At 38.3% G+C, this 17,414-nt stretch overlaps 2 protein-coding genes across 4 annotated transcripts in view; both read left to right on the top strand.

The window, feature by feature from the left end:
- The window catches only part of runx1 (RUNX family transcription factor 1), a 38,532-nt gene extending 34,894 nt beyond the window's left edge, over positions 1 to 3,638 (top strand). For 2 of the 3 annotated variants that reach the window (XM_072433500.1, XM_072433429.1), the window contains exons 7-9: positions 1,816 to 1,959; positions 2,157 to 2,444; positions 3,013 to 3,633. In XM_072433500.1, the coding sequence (XP_072289601.1) occupies positions 1,816 to 1,959; positions 2,157 to 2,444; positions 3,013 to 3,239 (659 nt within the window). In that variant the 3' untranslated portion in view covers positions 3,240 to 3,633. Of the gene's footprint in view, positions 1 to 1,815; positions 1,960 to 2,156; positions 2,445 to 3,012 lie in introns of all 3 variants that reach the window. The other variant, XM_072433580.1, reaches the window with a different exon arrangement.
- A 3,144-nt stretch (positions 3,639 to 6,782) lies between these two features.
- LOC140346972 (protein downstream neighbor of son homolog) lies at positions 6,783 to 13,381 on the top strand. Its single transcript, XM_072433307.1, has 12 exons — positions 6,783 to 7,292; positions 8,456 to 8,530; positions 8,620 to 8,820; positions 8,969 to 9,147; positions 9,741 to 9,816; positions 9,905 to 10,007; positions 10,338 to 10,434; positions 10,854 to 10,988; positions 11,160 to 11,358; positions 11,521 to 11,590; positions 12,150 to 12,280; positions 13,117 to 13,381. The coding sequence occupies exons 1-12, from the start codon at positions 6,876 to 6,878 to the stop codon at positions 13,255 to 13,257; spliced, it is 1,824 nt and encodes a 607-aa protein (XP_072289408.1). The 5' UTR covers positions 6,783 to 6,875; the 3' UTR covers positions 13,258 to 13,381.
- Positions 13,382 to 17,414: the final 4,033 nt, after the last annotated feature.

The raw sequence follows: 17,414 nt of genomic DNA, 5'->3' as shown, positions 1-17,414 counted from the left end.
GTTAGTGGTAGTAGTTTAGTTTTGATTTCGTTGTTTCTAAGCAGAAGTAGCAGCAGTCTCGTTGTAAATCTGACGACAGCCTCATGACACGCTGTAGTTTTACTTCCTCTCTGCGGCTTTGCTCCGGTTTGTGTGGTCTTTGTGGTCCTCGTGTGGCTCCAGATCTTTTTCAGTTCCTCCTCTGTGCTTGGAAGTAGTGATGTGGATTTGATAGTTTTGCATGGGAAGCCATGTTGGTTATGGGCGCAATGCAGAAGCGAAAGGCGCCTGGCAGGAAGTGACTCAAAAATAATATCAATCAAACAAATGATTCCCATGCTATCATTAAAATGAAGAAACAAGTTGATCTCTTAGTTGTTGCGAAGAAATACTTTAGTAGCAATTTTAAACTTAACATACACAATTAGACCCATAGTTCATGAAAGATCACATCACTGTTAAATATTAACGTTGATACATAGCAAATATTTTAAAGTCTTTATCCATGTATCCATCCATTGTTTTCCACCAATCCAGGGCCAGATAAGACCTTTTCCCCAGTGTATGTTGGACTCATGGCTGCCCTTTCTCGCCTCTGCTGTTCTTGTCCCAAGTGGAGGATTTCAAGTATCTCGGGGTCTTTTTCACGAGTGAGGGAAGGTTGGAATGTGGATACAAGCGGTCAAAATTTGTTTCCTCCACAGGGATGCTGGGCGCCCCGTTAGAAATAAGACGAGGAGCTCAGTAACAAGGGAGGAGCTCAGAGTAGTGCCGCTGCTCCACCACATCGAGAGGAGCCAGCTGAGGTGGCTCTGGTATTTGTCCTGGATTCCTCATGAGGAGGTGGGCCTGGGAACGCCTTGGATTCCCCCCGGAAGAGCTGCTCTGACTGCTGCCAGTGTGACAATTTTGGATATTGAAATAAAACTGTAGTGGTAGTAGCATCGTAGTCGCAGTGATAGAAAGCAGGCTGTCAAATTATTTCGACTTGTTGTTTGTTCTTTGAGTGATATTTTCCCGTAACAACACTTTTACTTTTCCTACTCTTTCCACCTCAAATGACATCTACCCAATTGCTCCATGTCCAAGGGGCTTCTCCTCTCCCCCTCACCTCACTTGAGCTCACTCTGTCTGGGTATGTTTAAGCGGCTCTTGGCCCTAGTCCATCCTCCAGATTTGGCCCGACTTGAAAAGGCCCAATTTAACTGTGTCTGCGGCTTGGCTTTATTGGCCTGTGGAGAAATCCATTCATCCACTCGCCCACTCGCTGCTAATCACTTCCTCTAGGCCCTGACAACAGCAGAGGTTAAACTTTTGTGTTTTTGATAGCTTTTGTCACATCATCAACTATTAGAATATGTAGGAATATAATTAGGATTGTCTAGCTGTTTCAACTTGATCAAACTAAGTGAAGTCAAAAGAAAAGTGAAGTCAAGTTTGACTAATACTGAAAAGCTTGAGAAATACTGCCACCTAGTGATCATAAAAGAGATAATTGGTAAGTATCGCCGTAGTAATAACAACAGTTGTTCGAGTGGGAAAGCTCTAGTTATTAAATGTTTAGTAGCAGTGGACAGTGGTGGTGGTGGTGGTTATGGAGAATTACAACTACAATAGAAAATAATAAAATATAAGGCATTTGAAGCATATGTCTTCTGTTGTATGATATTTTTTCACATGGCCTAATTGTCATTTAAAGTTTATCTAATAATTGCTATTCCATACATGTTGCTGATTTCAGAGCCATTGTTCTATCAATTACTACATAAAAAAAATTCTAAGAAGATGAAAAGTAATAATGATATTAATAATGTAATAAACGTCTTCTCTCCTCAGACTCCAGACAGATGCAGTCGTCTCCTTCCTGGTCTTATGACCAATCGTATCCGTACCTAGGACAGATAACCACACCCACCATGCACTCGGCCAATCCGCTCTCTCCAGGGCGGTCATCTCTGGAGCTCTCCTCACGACTTACAGGTAAACTCCTATCCTTCTATGTCAATATTAGTCTAATTTGAAAAACTACATTTTAGATGACACATTGTAAAATGCATGTGCCGTCCAGTATTCTACAACTTTTTACAGTATATAATTTATGAATGTATAATGTTGAACAGAAATAAGTTCTAATATCACTATTGTTGAAGTATTTCATTTCATTTTGTCTCCTCCAGGTCCGGACCTCACAGCCTTCAGTGACCCCCGTATGACCATCGAGCGCTCGTTCTCCTCTCTGCCCTCTCTTCCTGACTCGCGGTTTTCAGACCCTCGTGTGCACTACCCAGCCACAGCCACCGCCTTCACCTACAGCCCCGCCCACAACACGGTTTCCAACGGCGCTCTGGGCATCGGACGCTACCACACCTACCTGCCCCCGCCCTACTCTACCAGCACCCCCCACCAGACACAAAATGGACCATTCCAATCCACGTCGTCGCCGTATCATCTCTACTACTCCACTGGTGAGGAATAAAGCTTTTTTGGCCCTATCCAACGATGACTAAGATATACTGGACTCAAACTAAACTTATAATTCCATTGGTAAATGCCCTCATTAATATTTTAATATCTAATTAAAACTCTACTGACCCGTTGAGGTTAGAGTTAGTGTCCTATGCCCTATATCCTGCATTTTCAAATATCTTAGATCCACCTTTTTCACATTTTTAAAGAAATTTGCAACAACATTTCAAAAAACATTACAAACTAAACTTTTATTAACAAACCCTCGGGCAAAATGTATTCTGTACAACAAAATACGTATAGATTTTAATATCCTTTTTCTTTTTATTATGTTTTATCAAAGATAGTCTTAGTTTAGGATTAGTGGTGATTAGTTATAACATTTTAAGAGAAAATTTGTGATAATGATATAGCTGTTGATGTAATTGAAGCCAGACAAAACACTTCACGGAGGAATCTGTTGGAGTGGTTTAGGCAGGTTTAAGTCATAGTTTTAAGTTTTATATTTTCCAGAAAGCAAATGACGATATGATAATGAACATTTCTCTCATTTCCCTTCCTCTTTAGGCTCATATCAGTTCTCGATGATGACGGGAGATAGAGCCGCCAATGGAGGAGATTCGCGTTCCCCTCCACGAATTCTGCCCCCCTGCACCAACGCCTCTACTGGCTCTGCCCTTCTCCACCCCTCATTGCCCAATCAGAACGAAGGAGTCGGTGTGGAGGTGGAGTCAAGTCACAGCTCTTCCCCTACCAACATGGCTGTGGCTGAAGCCGTGTGGAGGCCATACTGAGGGAGAAAGGAGTGGTTTATATTCAGGCAACTTTAGAAACAGTGGGCAAATGGTCACTAGAGCAATATCAGAAATAGCAGTGACAAATATCGGGCCTCTACAGTCTTAAAATGAATACTTTGTTTTGCCCCATGGAGGGATTCAAACCGTCCATTTGTGGGCGTTCCCATCAGATTCTGACTGAATCTACATACCAACGACTGACTCAAAGTAAAAAGAAGAAAAAGGGAAAACAATTTTAGTATCAGACAGGAATTGTGCCAAATTAATCATCCCCTTGATAATCTGTCTATAATTCGCAAGCCTGGTCAAGACAAGGTTGCAGTCTTTTGAATCTGTTGGGGTGAATGTGTATTTTAAAGGTTGATAATGTAACTTTTCTGATAAGAGGGTCCGCCACCTGCTTGATGATATTATTTCTTTGCCTGTAATGTTCTATGGTATATACTTATCAGTCAGTCATCAGTTAAATTACAGTTTTAATTGTTTAAAAAACATCTCCTTGAAAAAGATAAATCTGAGCAGATTTTCCCAATGAGATCCGTAGGTGCATGGACATAAGAAGATTCTGTGTTCAATGCTCATGCTATTGATCACTTAGCAACTGGTCTAGTTCAGTATACCGGTATATAGAGAGTGTTAACTAGTACTAACCCATCAACTGCATTTAGACTTTATTTAGAATTTAAACACTTTGGTGTTTTATTTTAGATAATAATTAGCATGTAAAACTGGCATCTGAGCTAAAGGCTAACTGACTTTAAATTTAGATTTCTGCTCTTGTGTGCTTCTTGTGAGTGACCACTCAACATCCTCTTTTACATTTTACTGGTGGGGAGAGCAGATAATTAAATGGAAGTTTTATATACTTTGATATGGGTATTGGCTTCAACATTCATTTGTTTACATATGTAAACCCAGACCCGTACTCGTAAAAAAAAATAACGGTTTCACTTGTTGAGTTTTATTCTCTTGTATAAATAAAAAATAAAACAAAGCAATGTTCAATTTGACATAAGTCCGAGTAGCATCGGCTAGCAAAGTGATTCTGAACGATGGATAGAGAATTTCACATCTATGAATGTCTATGGTTTAATGCTAGTTTGTAGAACATTCCAAGCCAAAACTATAACATCTCCACAGAGACAAGTAAGTGGCGGAACCTACATCAAAAAAGTTACAAACTGCACCTTTTTAAAAATTCTTTAGCCTAAGTTACTCTTGTTCTGTCACTTGCCCACTTTCTTGGTTGCAACCATTCAACATTTAAGATGTCATTCAAACCAGGAAATGAATGAACTGAGTTATAGTTTTACACTGACGATGTACAGCATGCAGCAGCACTGGACTTAACATATTTGTATTATATCTTGTGTTGTCTTGTTGTTGTTGTGAATATTTATGCCAAAAATATGATGCTCTGCTTTTCTTTTCTTTTTTTTTTCAAACTCTCCATCCAAACTACAAAATAAGTTGGCATTTTTGTTTGCTGTTTGCCTATTTGCAAAACCTTGTTATTATTCTATTGTTTTGCTACTAAATTGCTTATTTATTGAACTACTGTGATGCAAAATAGAATCTTAAATAAAATCTTATCCACTTGAAATATCAAATATAATAAAATCATATTTAAGGCAGTACCTAAATTTAGAAAAAAATCTGTCGAAATCTGTTAATTTTTAGCCCCCCTACATTGGTACAATTTTAATACCAAGACTATTAAATCATCATCATTCATAGTTTTCTCATTACGCAAAATAATTTTTTAGATAAGATATTTGCAGTTTGAATAAATATATGCCGCAATTAGATTACGGACATATATTTACAAGTACAAGTAAAAAAACATTGTTATTTAATGCATATCTAGTTCTATGATTAACCATATTGAACTTCTGTTGGGCTACTTACTTTTCGAGCAACATACAGTTGAAGTAGTACATAACTGTATCAATCTTTATGCACAATACTGTATGTTAAAGCCGGTTGCTAAATTATCAAACCTTATTTTTTCAATCTGTTACTGGTGCATGTACATTTCTTGCTTGATTTGTCTGTAAATATTTACTGCATTTTGACTGTTTCCCACGGTTTGTTTTTGGATTCTATAAATATTCTTATAAAGAAGCAGGCCGCTCTGGTGTGCTGCTGTGTGGTCCACTTCCTGAATTGGCCAATAAAAGTCTGAAACTGAAACTGCTGCCAAAACGCCACCATACTTTTTCAAAGGTTTTACTGCTACTGCAAAAACTATTGAATACTGTGGTTATTGCTGCGGCTATTTCTACCACAATACCACTATACTGCTAATGTATTATTGTTGAATATTACTACTACTACAACTACCGGTACTACTACAACTAGTACTACTACTTTAACTATCTGACTAACTGACTATAAATACACCACTTGCTATTGCCAGTACTACTGATACTACTGCAACTACAACTGCTGTAGACCAATTACTACTCTTACTATTATTAATCCTTCTACTAAATTTGACTTCTGAAATTTGACTACTGACATTTTCCAAGGTTTAAGTTTAAAAATGTTAAACGTTAATGTTATACTGTGGAACATTCCTGGCAAAGCAACAACATAACAAGCCATTGGAAGATCCTACACCAGCAAAGTTACATTGTGCACATAATCTTCAATGTTCAGTTGATTAAGTTTAAGGTCCTTGAATATTTCACAACATGAGGTAATTTCTCATCCATTATTTCTGTCATTACGTTGTGTTTTGATGCTGAGTATGGCGTCTTCGGACATTGATTTCCCTCCCAACAGATCATCATTCGCTCGACTGAACTTCACGAGTGATTTATGACCCACAGTAATGACAAATGATCGAGAAATTAACAGCAGGACAACATTTACATAAAGGCCTATTAATCACCGTGACACAGGGAGGGGGAGTTAGTGAGAGTGAGGCAAAGGAGAGAGGAATAGGGAGTACAAGATTTGACAAAAAGAGATTTAAATTACATTACAACTCGGGTATGTGGTTTAATGTTTGATTTTAAATAGCCCATAAACTTCATCTATAGAATTGGCTTGTCTTTTAATAGTAAATGAATTGATATCTATGTTAAATTATATCATGTATATTAAAGGCCAATAGTTTATAGCATAGTTATGCATAATAAACTTGAAATTGAATGAGTGAATGATGTTTGATATTATTAAGTTGTAGCTTAACCTTGTTTATGCAGTAAAGTCAGTTAATTTATTGCAAAATTAGAATCAAATTTTGACTTTTTACAATCTTTAGAAAGTATTTATTTTATAAAGCTGTAAATAATTTGCAAGCAGATGGGGCAAATAATATGACAATAAATATTAATGTTCAGAAGTAGTCCGAGCTTGCATAAAGCATACATAACAATGAATTAACTAATACATGGAAAATATATGATTATAGAAGTAAATAAATTATGTGTATTGGGGAAAAATATAATGATGTGACACGTGACCAGCGCATGCGCGTGCTATACTAGACGTCATCACGCAGCGCGGCAAATTCGTCTGTTGCGGAAGTCTGCGTTTGCCAGAGGTGGAAACAAAACAACCGCGGGTTTATTAACTTTAAACTTTATTTTTTCACTGATTTTGAGTCAATTTTACTTTTTAAACATGTCTGAACAAGCTGGATACTCCCCTAGCTTTAAACGCCCGGCGGAAATTATGCGAATGCGGAGGAAAAGAGCCCGAAGCGAGGCTGGCTCTTTAAGCGGGAGTCCAGCGGCTGCGAGCCCCGGCCAAGGCGCCTCTTCCCCGTCCTGTGTTCGACCCTTCTCCCCTGGACCGCTGTTCAACTCCCAAACCCGCTCAGGAGGTGGGGGTGTCAAGCGCAGAAACCCCTTCGCAAACATTGAAAATACTTACTGTCCGAGTAAGAAGTTGATCATTTATAACGAGGAAGAGGGAAAAGTAGAGGCGAAGGAGAAGAACGAAGTGGATCAGCTGTCAACAAAGAAGACTGAGCCCATTCCGTTTGCTGCAAGACTCACGGAGGCGGAAAACATGGAGAGACAGCAGCTTTCCAGCAAAGTAAACTAAGATCTACTTATTAGCTAGTCTATTAGCCAAGATGTGAGAAGAACATGTCGTAAAATATATAGGCATTAGCATTATTTTTGGCCATTGTAGACTTCATTAGTTCCAAAATTAAAGGTGCACATGTGTCATTTTTCTGGTGAAAGGTCCGCCACCTGCTTGTCTCCATGAAGATGTTACTGCATTGCCTGGGATGTTCCACGGTATGGCATTGAACTTATCTTCATGGTGACATGCAGGTGATGCTGCCAGAGCCAAGTCAGATCTGTGGAGAGGCGACCCCGCTCACAGAAAAAATGCATGTTTCCCAAAATATTTCGCCGCAATTTTGAGCTGATGGGGAAATACAGAACGTGGAAAATTCCAAACACAGCAATAACATTTTAACGAGAACAAGCTGGCAGTAGACCCCCCACAAGACAGAATTACATAGATTTTAATTGGACCTGACCACTCTAAATAAAATTGAGACCACTGACTTAGGCAGTCTTGGTGTGTAGAAAAAGTGAGTCAGTCTGCTCAACAGTACAGATATTGATTCATAAAAAGGTAAAATAGGTCAAATGTACATGTATTTTTGGGGTGAAAACTACTACACACGATCCCATTTTCAAGCACCTTTGTATAATTGTAACAAGTTAAGAGAACATTTGAAACACTTTCACAGGAGAGACATGGTGTAACTTTGACTTATTAGCAAGAAGTTAGTGTTGGTTTTTTTACAGTTGTCTTTTTGTTGTCAATCATTGTCTGGTTTAGAATAGGAAAACATGAGACGTTTCAGTTATAACAATCCATCCATCCATTTTCTACCGCTTTCTCCCTTTCGGGGTTGCGGGTGACTGGAGCCTATCCCAGTGACTTCGAGCCTTAGGCGGGGTACACCCTGGACAGTGTCCAACTCGTCGCAGGCCAACACAGAGACATAGACATTCCAGGCAACCATACACTCTCACATTCATTCACTAGGGCCAATTTAGAGTCACCAATTGCAAACACATGCATGTCTTTGGACGGTGGGAGTAGCCGGAGATTTGATGTTGGTCTGGTTCGGGAATCAAACCCATGATCTCCTTCTTGTTGGGAGGCAAGAGCGCTAACCGCCTTTGCCACCGTACACTCAGTTATGACTATTGTTTTATTATTGACATTTACAGAAATCCCTAGACTTTTCTAACGACGACTCCCTGTTTGATGAAGACGAGGAAGATCTTGCAAGCCCGCTCTTAAAGGTCAGGGAATGTTTATCCTTACAGTCTTTTGCATTTGAATAACTAAAACGGTATGGATCACAGTTTCTCACGTCTCGCTTGTGCTCCAGAGCCCTCCTGCCATCGCCCCTGCCTCCATAGCGCCCCCTGTCTGCACAGAGTTCCCAGCGGACTGGAGCCTGAAGACGCGGGTGCTCTTCATGTCTCCTCTGTCTCTGAGCTGGGCTGAGAAACCGAAAGCTCAGGAGGAGGCCGTGGGTCTGAGCCAGCACTGCAGAGCACAGTACAGCACTCTGCCGCACAGCATACAGGTCACTGATGCTAACTCAAATCCTCCTAATCTAAAAGGCTATATCATCTGTGAAATGTTTCAAATCGTTTCTAACCCTCTTCTTGTTCCTGTATTTGTGTTGACAAATGAGTACAACTGTCCATTTCTTAGATATTTGTTCTCTTTAGGATGCAAAGTCGTGCTCGGAGCTGCGTTCTTCCTTCCAGCAGAGCCTGGTTTTCTGGCAGCACCCGTCTCTGCCGTGGCTCTCACTTTTCCCTCGGATCAACGCTGAGAGGAGTTTCACCGGCAAGAGCACCCCCTGGTCCCAAGACAGCGCACTGCAGCAGAGCCTCATGAGTGAATGGTGAGCGCTGGTCTTATGTATTAATTATCAATAAAGCTGCAACCATTAATCCTCTAATCGTGACAAAGCGACTATACAGAAAATAATAGTAGTCGTATTTTATCATTGCAATCGTTTTCTGACCTATACAGACTCTCAAACAGCATTATTAAATCAAAAATGTTGGAAAAGAATAAACAATGTATGATTTTCCTCTATGAATGAAACTTTGGTAAATAAATAAATTAAAGTATTAGTGACGCAGTGAAGGATCCAGATTGATACGATCTTATCCATGGGTTTCTAAGTGATGGAAAATGGGAATATATCAAAAGTCATCAAAATAGTTAGTGTTCTCATCAAAAACATACCTAGAGTTATGTTATCTTATTATTTAGACCCTCTACAGATCTGAAAACACTTGCCCCCTCCCTGGTATACATCAGCAAAGTCGTAATCCTATAAAGTATAACTATAGTGTAACTTTTACGCCAAAAATGAGCAAAATCAAAAAAGGAGATGGAGTTATGCCGCGCTGCTTTCACAACTTGTTCTTGCGTAATACTAAAATGTCCTGTTTAAAATGTGAGGATTTAAAGCATATTTGTTGATAGGTCTGTGAGCCTGTTGTCGCTGTACAGTTTACTCAAGGCCAAGCTGTGCCCTTATTTCTACCTCTGCTCTTACCAGGTATGTGCCATTATTCCAAAAGAAACTACTTATTTTTGACAACATATTGGGTTAATTTAACGCCTGAAATATTTCTGTCACTTTGTAGTTCACAGTGTTGTTCAAAGCAGCGGGAGTCAGTGGATCCAACAGCATCACGGCTCTGATTTCCCCCACGACCAGAGGACTCCGAGAGGCCATGAAGGCTGAGGGTGGGGCTCGAATGAGTGACATTTATTTTATTATTATCTTTTATAGTAGCCATATTAAACTGCTAGAAAATGAAGGAAGGTCTGTACAAAATAAACGATTAGTGCTATTATTTCGGTAACATATCACTCAAGAGCTAAATGTAGTTTATACCTCTACAAGCATGCTCTGGAATGGTAGGAGATTTGTGGATTTAGCACATCAGATTCTTATCTCAAATGTGTTTTTAATTATAGATTGTGAAATTATTGAGATTTATTTTGCACATATAAAACTATATTGCCTCCTTATTTCACGTTCCCCCAAAAAAAGAGTGTTGACGTCTTTTTCAGGCATAGAGTTTAGTCTCCCTCTAGTGGAGGAGGAGAGGAAGAGCAGGGACCTGGACCTGGACGACGAACTGGACTGTGGCAAAGAGAAAGATGATGAGTATGTTTTCTGGATTTGTTATATTACATGTTGTATAGTTACTTGTTTAACTATATATTTTTAGGATTTGATTAGAAATTGTATTTTCAGGTTGCTTTAAAACACAATAAAATGCTGGTAGTAATTTAAAAAAACAGTTTTTTAAATGTTGTATACTATGTCTCTTGTTTAGTGTTGATGTGTAAATGTTTTCATTCTGTATGCTGCAAATGTTTTGATCTCGATAGGTTCTTACCTGGTTAAATAAAAGGTTACTTACTTACTAAAATCAAAGGTATAAATGAAGATGTTTATACATGGAATAGTTTTAACGAAATATGCATAAATGTTAAGCTTAATAAAACGACCGTTGCTGGGCCTGTGCAGAAACATATCGTATACGTATCATTAACCCGTTTTGGTGTTTTGTTGAACGTTAGTTGTTGTGGAGGTAAAGAAGAGGAGGATTGCGGCAAAGAGAAGGAGCCAGAGAACGATGACGAAGACATGTCGTGGCTGAAGGAGATGGGCGTCCAGGACAAGATCAAGAAACCAGACGCCATCTCCATTCAGCTGTATCCTTTTGATTCCATTACAATCTATTAACACTCACTTTAATCTGGCTATATACCAGGCGACGCCCCTCTCACTAGAAAGGTTACATACACCTTTAAATGGCCATCCTAATCAGTAATATTAGACTTTTACCACAATGATCTTGTTAAAATCCTTGACCAGAGTCCCAGGCGAAAAGAGGGTCAGACGGTCTCTCTGGATCACAAACCTGAGTCTGTGGTGTTGGTGGAGGGTTCGGACACGTTCACGCTCATAAACTTCCTCATCAACTGTAAAAGTCTGGTGGCCTCGGCGGGTTCTCAGGCCGGACTGCCCCCGACTCTGCTCGCCCCCGTCGCCTTCAGAGGAGCAGCCATGCAGACGCTCAAAGTACACAGCCTATGACTTATACTTTTAGCATTTTACTCGCTATTGTTTACATGTGTAAATTTTTTTTTTGTATTAATACATCTGGCTTTTTAATTTGAGTCATTGCTATTGTTTGAAATGTGGATTATTACAATGGAATTTTTAAGTATTTTGTTGTTTTAGGCAAGAAGTGTGAATGTAAAAAGCCAAGTGGGAATGGGCTACCAGAACATCAGCAGTTTGGAGGTCACAGGTACATTTGACCATTTATTTTTAAGTATGCAGTAAAAATGTTGAGACATACTTTATTATGCCAAATCTACTTTTGACTGTGTTATTAATGTTTTTCCTTCTTATTTAGGCATTCAAAGTTGTATTTAGAGTTATTCATGCATGTTTGAATCATCTTTATTCTCCGACAAAGCTTCTTTGTGATGACGTTCAGGCGGAAAAATGAGCACAGCAGGTTTCAACAGCAAGTCAGCGGACACTTCTTTATTAAGTTATGATTTTATTGGGTCCATAAATTTAATAAATGACACCCGGAAATCAAACTATAACTATAGAGCAGACAAAAGCACAATATGCCGTTGTTCATATATTTATTCTAATTGGTAACTTCACCCAGTATAAGTGGGTAAAAATAACGAGAAATAAAGAAAGAAAATATGATCACTAACCAGGAATCTTTTTTATTTACATTTGTTTTAATCTGTTCTCACGACTGTCGCCCTTCAAGGCAACTGCTGTTGTGATTTTGGGTCTTACAAAAAAACATTGAATTGAATTGTTCACATTTGTTTCTCCCCCAGGTCCGATCCTGCCCTCCTCTCTTCACTCCATCACAGCTCTTCTCCGTCCGGCTCAAAAAGGAAACTTTTCTGCTGCTCTGTACACGCACGCTCCCACCGCCGTCATGAACGTGCACCAGAACACGACACAGGTAAAACTACAAGACTTACACACGTTTTCTCAACAGCATTTTGACATAAGTTGTTTAGGGATGGAAAGTAAAATGCATGTTTTTGGAAATGCTTTTATGTGCGAGTCTTGTTCTTTAAGAACGCGAAATAAAGTTTTTTTTTTAAATTTGTATATCAAGCAATAGTAAATGCTAATTGTGATAAATTGTGTAATTTTTAAAATAAGGTGTAATGTTAGTCAATGGAGAGTGGGTTGTTGTGGTAGATTTAAAAGTAAACTTGACTTTAAACCATGCTTATGATTAGTCTCATTTGTCTAGGAGTCATCCATCATAGAAAAGGTTTCAAAGGTAGTCTTCTGGATGCCGTTTTAAAAAATCAAGACGTTTCACCTTGACAATAACTTTCGGATGAAAGTCAAATCGTCTTGATTTTTTAAACCCTTCCAGTTGACTACCTTTGAAACCTCTACTACCATGTTATAATTGTTTTTCCCTTCTCATTTACCCTCTCCAAGTTGTATTTAGAATGATTCAGACTCCCAATACATGCCCGCTGCTCGTACTTACTTGTCCTTATTTAAAAATATATATTAATCTGTGATACACGTAGAGTTCTGCAGTGTTGTGTAGCTATTTTGGCTCAGGTGAAATAAACTAAATCTGCATAATATTCTATGATCTAGTAGTTTAAGTTTCAAAATAGACACATCTATTTGCTGCGATCTAAAATGTTATATTATTCTATATTAGAATATATATATAACCATCGGGACTATTATAGCAATCAGATAAAATATTACAGAACATGTCGGGGAGTCATTGGTGTAAATTGTGTGATGTCTTTGTGTTTCCAGTCGAGCTCCTCTTCAGTGGACTTGTCCTCCTTCGGCCTCCGCTCTTCATCAGTCCAACAGCTTCAAACTCCATCGACTCTGGGCAAAACTGCTCTCAACCACCTCAACATGAACAACTACAGCTACACCTGGAAAAACTGACCACAAAAATCTACTGTCATTTTATCTTTTCATTATTTTTTTTAATGTGATCACTTTTAAAGGCGGATGGAATTTAACCTTGTTGATTTTATGCTTGAATATTCTCCACAGATTTTATTTCTGATATTTGTTGATAGGTCTGAATGATTTTGTTTGTTTTTTCATTGCTTTTACTTGATGAATTGAGTCTTTGTTTTACTTTATTTGTTTTATATGTAATTTTAGATTACCGTAGATTTTAAATGTATTTTTTGTTAAATTTTTTTATGGAAAAAATGTAATCAAAGCAAAATGTTTTACTTAATTTAGTTTCCTGATCTTCATAGTGTGACATTTCAAATCACTAGTCTAGGTAATGTATAGCTTCTTATTCTTTTAAAGATGCACTGTGTACATTTTCTGGTGGGATCTGTCTTCTCGTCTTCATGGAGATGTTACTGCTTTTCCTAAAATGTTCTCCAGAACATGAATTTCATTTGCAAAAGAACCCTCTCCATGGAGACAGATGTGACCCTCCACAGGAAAAGTTACATGGTTCACTTCTTGCAACTTTTAAAATCTTTTTGTTGCACAAAGTGGTGACAGTCTTTGTCCCTTTGTGCTGTTGCAGTTTTGCTCCGAACCCAATTAAATTTTCCTTGCTAAATTGTCATCAATCTTGTAAACTGCAGCATGTGTGAATTCCTCGAATCTTAAAATTGACATTTCAGACACGTGACGCTCTGTCTCCTGTTACACTCCAATAGTTTGAGTGACAGAATAGCATGCAAACGGTGTACAATTTACACGTAGGATCAGAAACTTTGACAATGCTGCTAAATGCATGTATTTTAGTTTTTAGCAATTGAAAACCAAAGGGAATGTGATCTTATTTCAAATGTATGGAATAAGAATAATTACATATTGCGCAATTCTTACCAATACAATTTTTACAAACATTTTTTCATAGACTTGTTACTGTATTTTTTATATGCACTTTTCAGTGCAGTACCCATAAAACTCATCAGACGATTTCACACCTCACTTTGGGAACCACTGCCTTTACTACATTTCATCAGTGCATTAAGATAAGTGAACAAAATATCCTAGACTTTGAAATACGGAATAATGAAGTACCATATTTTCATTTTTTTTTCAAAGCTTTCTTTGACAGGACATGTAGCGTGAAAGGGGAAGAGAGAAGGTATAGACATTTAGCAAATAGTCAATGGCTGGAATCAAACTCCTGACTGCTCTATGCAACACCCACCAGCGAAGCACAAAGTAGCATATTTGCAAAGTACTAGGTCCTAGCAATATCTAAGTTGATATTAACGTTTTCAATTGCATTTATTCTGTTCCATATGCACAGACATGGTTTTAATATACTTCCATGTAGGGCTGCAGCTATCGATTCGTTTAGTAATTGATTAATATATCGATTTTTTTCTTCGATTAATCGGTTAATTTTTTTGTACATTCCGTAAACCATTTAAAAGCATATTAAATTGTTTTTTTAAATAAACGTTATAGTTCATTGTAATAAACAAATAACAAATTGAGTTTCTGCCTAAAAAAAAAAGCATCGAGGCAATAAAATAATAATCAAAGCTTTTTTGTAATAAAATTATTCGATTAACTTGATTAATCGTTGCAGCCCTACTTCCATGGTTTTAACTGCTGTTATGACAACGGTCCTAATTTTTCATTACTCTGAAACCCTTGGCTTGATCAGCTTTATGTCTTGAGTTGCACCCACAGCCCTCCACAGCCGACCAGAAGTACTAGCATGACCCTTTCACAATAAAAGTCTGAAGTGTTAATGGGAGGAGAGGCTGCACTAGATCTGCTCCTGGTCATAGCACCACAAGGATTTCTAACCTGTTTTTGACGGATACATCTGATTATTATGGTAAGAATTATATGTTTACATCTTTATCATATTGTTTAACATTTTAGTTTTTAGATTTATTTATATATACAATTTTGCAGAAGATCTCAACTTAAAATAAATGTGAGCCAATAAAACAAATGCATGTGATTATAACTTAAAGTATATTTATGTTAGCTTTAAAATGGCCAAAAACAAAACAAAATGTTCATAGCTATTTCGTTAAGGTGTCAGTGGTCAAATTCCACTGTGCAAGTCTATTTTTACCTTCAACGTGTATCTAGATGTGTTACATGCATGTATGTGCTTGCAATATGAGTAAGCAATGAGCTGGCACTTTTTATAGCAGACCAGTATATTGTTTTACATGCTGTATTTTTGTTGTCTTTTTTGCAGAAAATGTCTCCAGTATTGATGTTAGTGCTGCTCTTTTGTTGTGGATGGGTCTACAGTGGTAAGTTTGAGCATAATCTTAGGAACTTTGCAAATACTAAAATGCAGATTGAAAGATTCTGACCTGGTTTAGTCTGAGGTTAGACCAGAGTTTGATCCTTCTTTTGTGCAGTTTTCGTGGGGAGTGCTCGCTCTGTTGTGGTCAATGTAAAGCTGTGGTAATATTAATTGATCCATTTTCCTGCTTTACTCACAGCTCCAGAATTGTCCCAGTCCGTACAATTGAGCGTTCCCTATGGGGACACTGTAATTCTTCCTTGTTCCAGTTCTGCGTTTGTGGATGAAGAGGTTTCCTGGGAGGTGATGGGCAGCAACGTGGCAGCTAAACTTAGACACCTTGTGAGGATAGACAATAGCTACAAGGTGAGATCATCACTATGTCTTAATAACTTTTCCCCAAAAAATTGGCTTTTAAACATGGTGTTATATTGTAATCGTGTCAGTCATGTTGTTTTCTCATCATAATCATACTATTTGCTGTTGGAATTCATGTGCAATCTATGTGCTGTCGTGACACACATTCATGTGCAATTACTGTCGGGATCACATGCAATGGTATTTATTTATTTATTTGTCTATGGGAGTTTTTATTTATTTATAGGAGATCTTCTACTGAAAGTGTTTTTCAGACTTCCTATAAGTGATCTGTTCTTCTGTATCTACCTCTGTATCTACCTGCGTTGCACCAATGAAATTTCCCCATGTGGGACAATAAAGGAATATCTTATCTTATTCTTCATTAACACATATCAATATCCTCCCTCATTTGTCCAGGAGGTTGTCCATAGTAGAAAAGGGTTCAAAGGTTGTCATCTGTCATCAATATTTTGTCATTATCAGTCTTCAATTGCTGGTCTCAGGTATTCGGTTCAACCTTGTCGTGGCACATGCTGTGAAGTAGTAGTGGTAGTAGTAGTGGTAGTGGTTGATTGACTAAATATAGAATTTAAGCTCCTCTGAGTATATTTATTAACCACGTTTTTAGTGCCACAGGATTTGTTGATATTTTGATCAAAAAGCACCAAACTAATCTTTACCATCTGCAGACAATGCTGTCAATTTCTGTTTTTATTTGCATAACTCTAAATATTTTGCACAGTTGTCCATTTAATCTTTAAAATTAAGGGTCATAAGTAGCATATATTATGTCAGCTGTACTTACTATGTTGCTAAAAGTATCATAAATGTAGGTATCATAGGTTGTGTGTTGTTTTAAAATATATTTTTTTCATTGCATGCCCCATTCCCCTGCTGTTCTTGAACTGTGTTTTGCAACATTGAAATTTCCCCACTGTGGGCCAAATAAAGCTTGTCTTATCTTGTTTCTTCCAGGGGCGTGTGCACTTTGCCTCAGAGGGACAGACAGAAAGAGACTGGTCCCTGGTCCTGGAGTCTGTGAGGCTCAGTGACAGTAACATGTACGAGTGCATCTGGGGAGGGAGGAGGACACTGTCGACTGTGTGGCTCACAGTGGAAAGTAAGGAACGTTCACTATGAGATTCAAATGTTCTGTCTCCAACAGGTTAATGGTGCACTACGTGACTTTTCTGCCACCTGCTGGTGTCCATGAAGATTGCTCTGCCACAGTATGGCATTAAACAACTAAATGTTATTAGAAACAGGTTATGTTTGTTTCACAAACTCTTGAGAATATATCCATCCATCCATCTTCTGCCGCTATATCCGGGGCCGGGTCGCGGGGGCAGCAGTCTGAGCAAGGACTCCCATACTTCCCTCTCCCTAGACACTTCCTCCAACTCCTCCGGGTGGATCCCGAGGCGTTCCCAGGCCAGCCGAGAGACATATAGAATATGTTCTAGCTATTCTTAGGAAC

Source organism: Eucyclogobius newberryi, unplaced genomic scaffold (genome assembly GCF_026437365.1).
Source record: "Eucyclogobius newberryi isolate DKJ021-1_F unplaced genomic scaffold, fEucNew1.0.hap1 SCAF_1, whole genome shotgun sequence".
NCBI classification, from domain to species: domain Eukaryota; kingdom Metazoa; phylum Chordata; class Actinopteri; order Gobiiformes; family Gobiidae; genus Eucyclogobius; species Eucyclogobius newberryi.
This window is presented reverse-complemented; position numbering and strand designations above follow the sequence as displayed.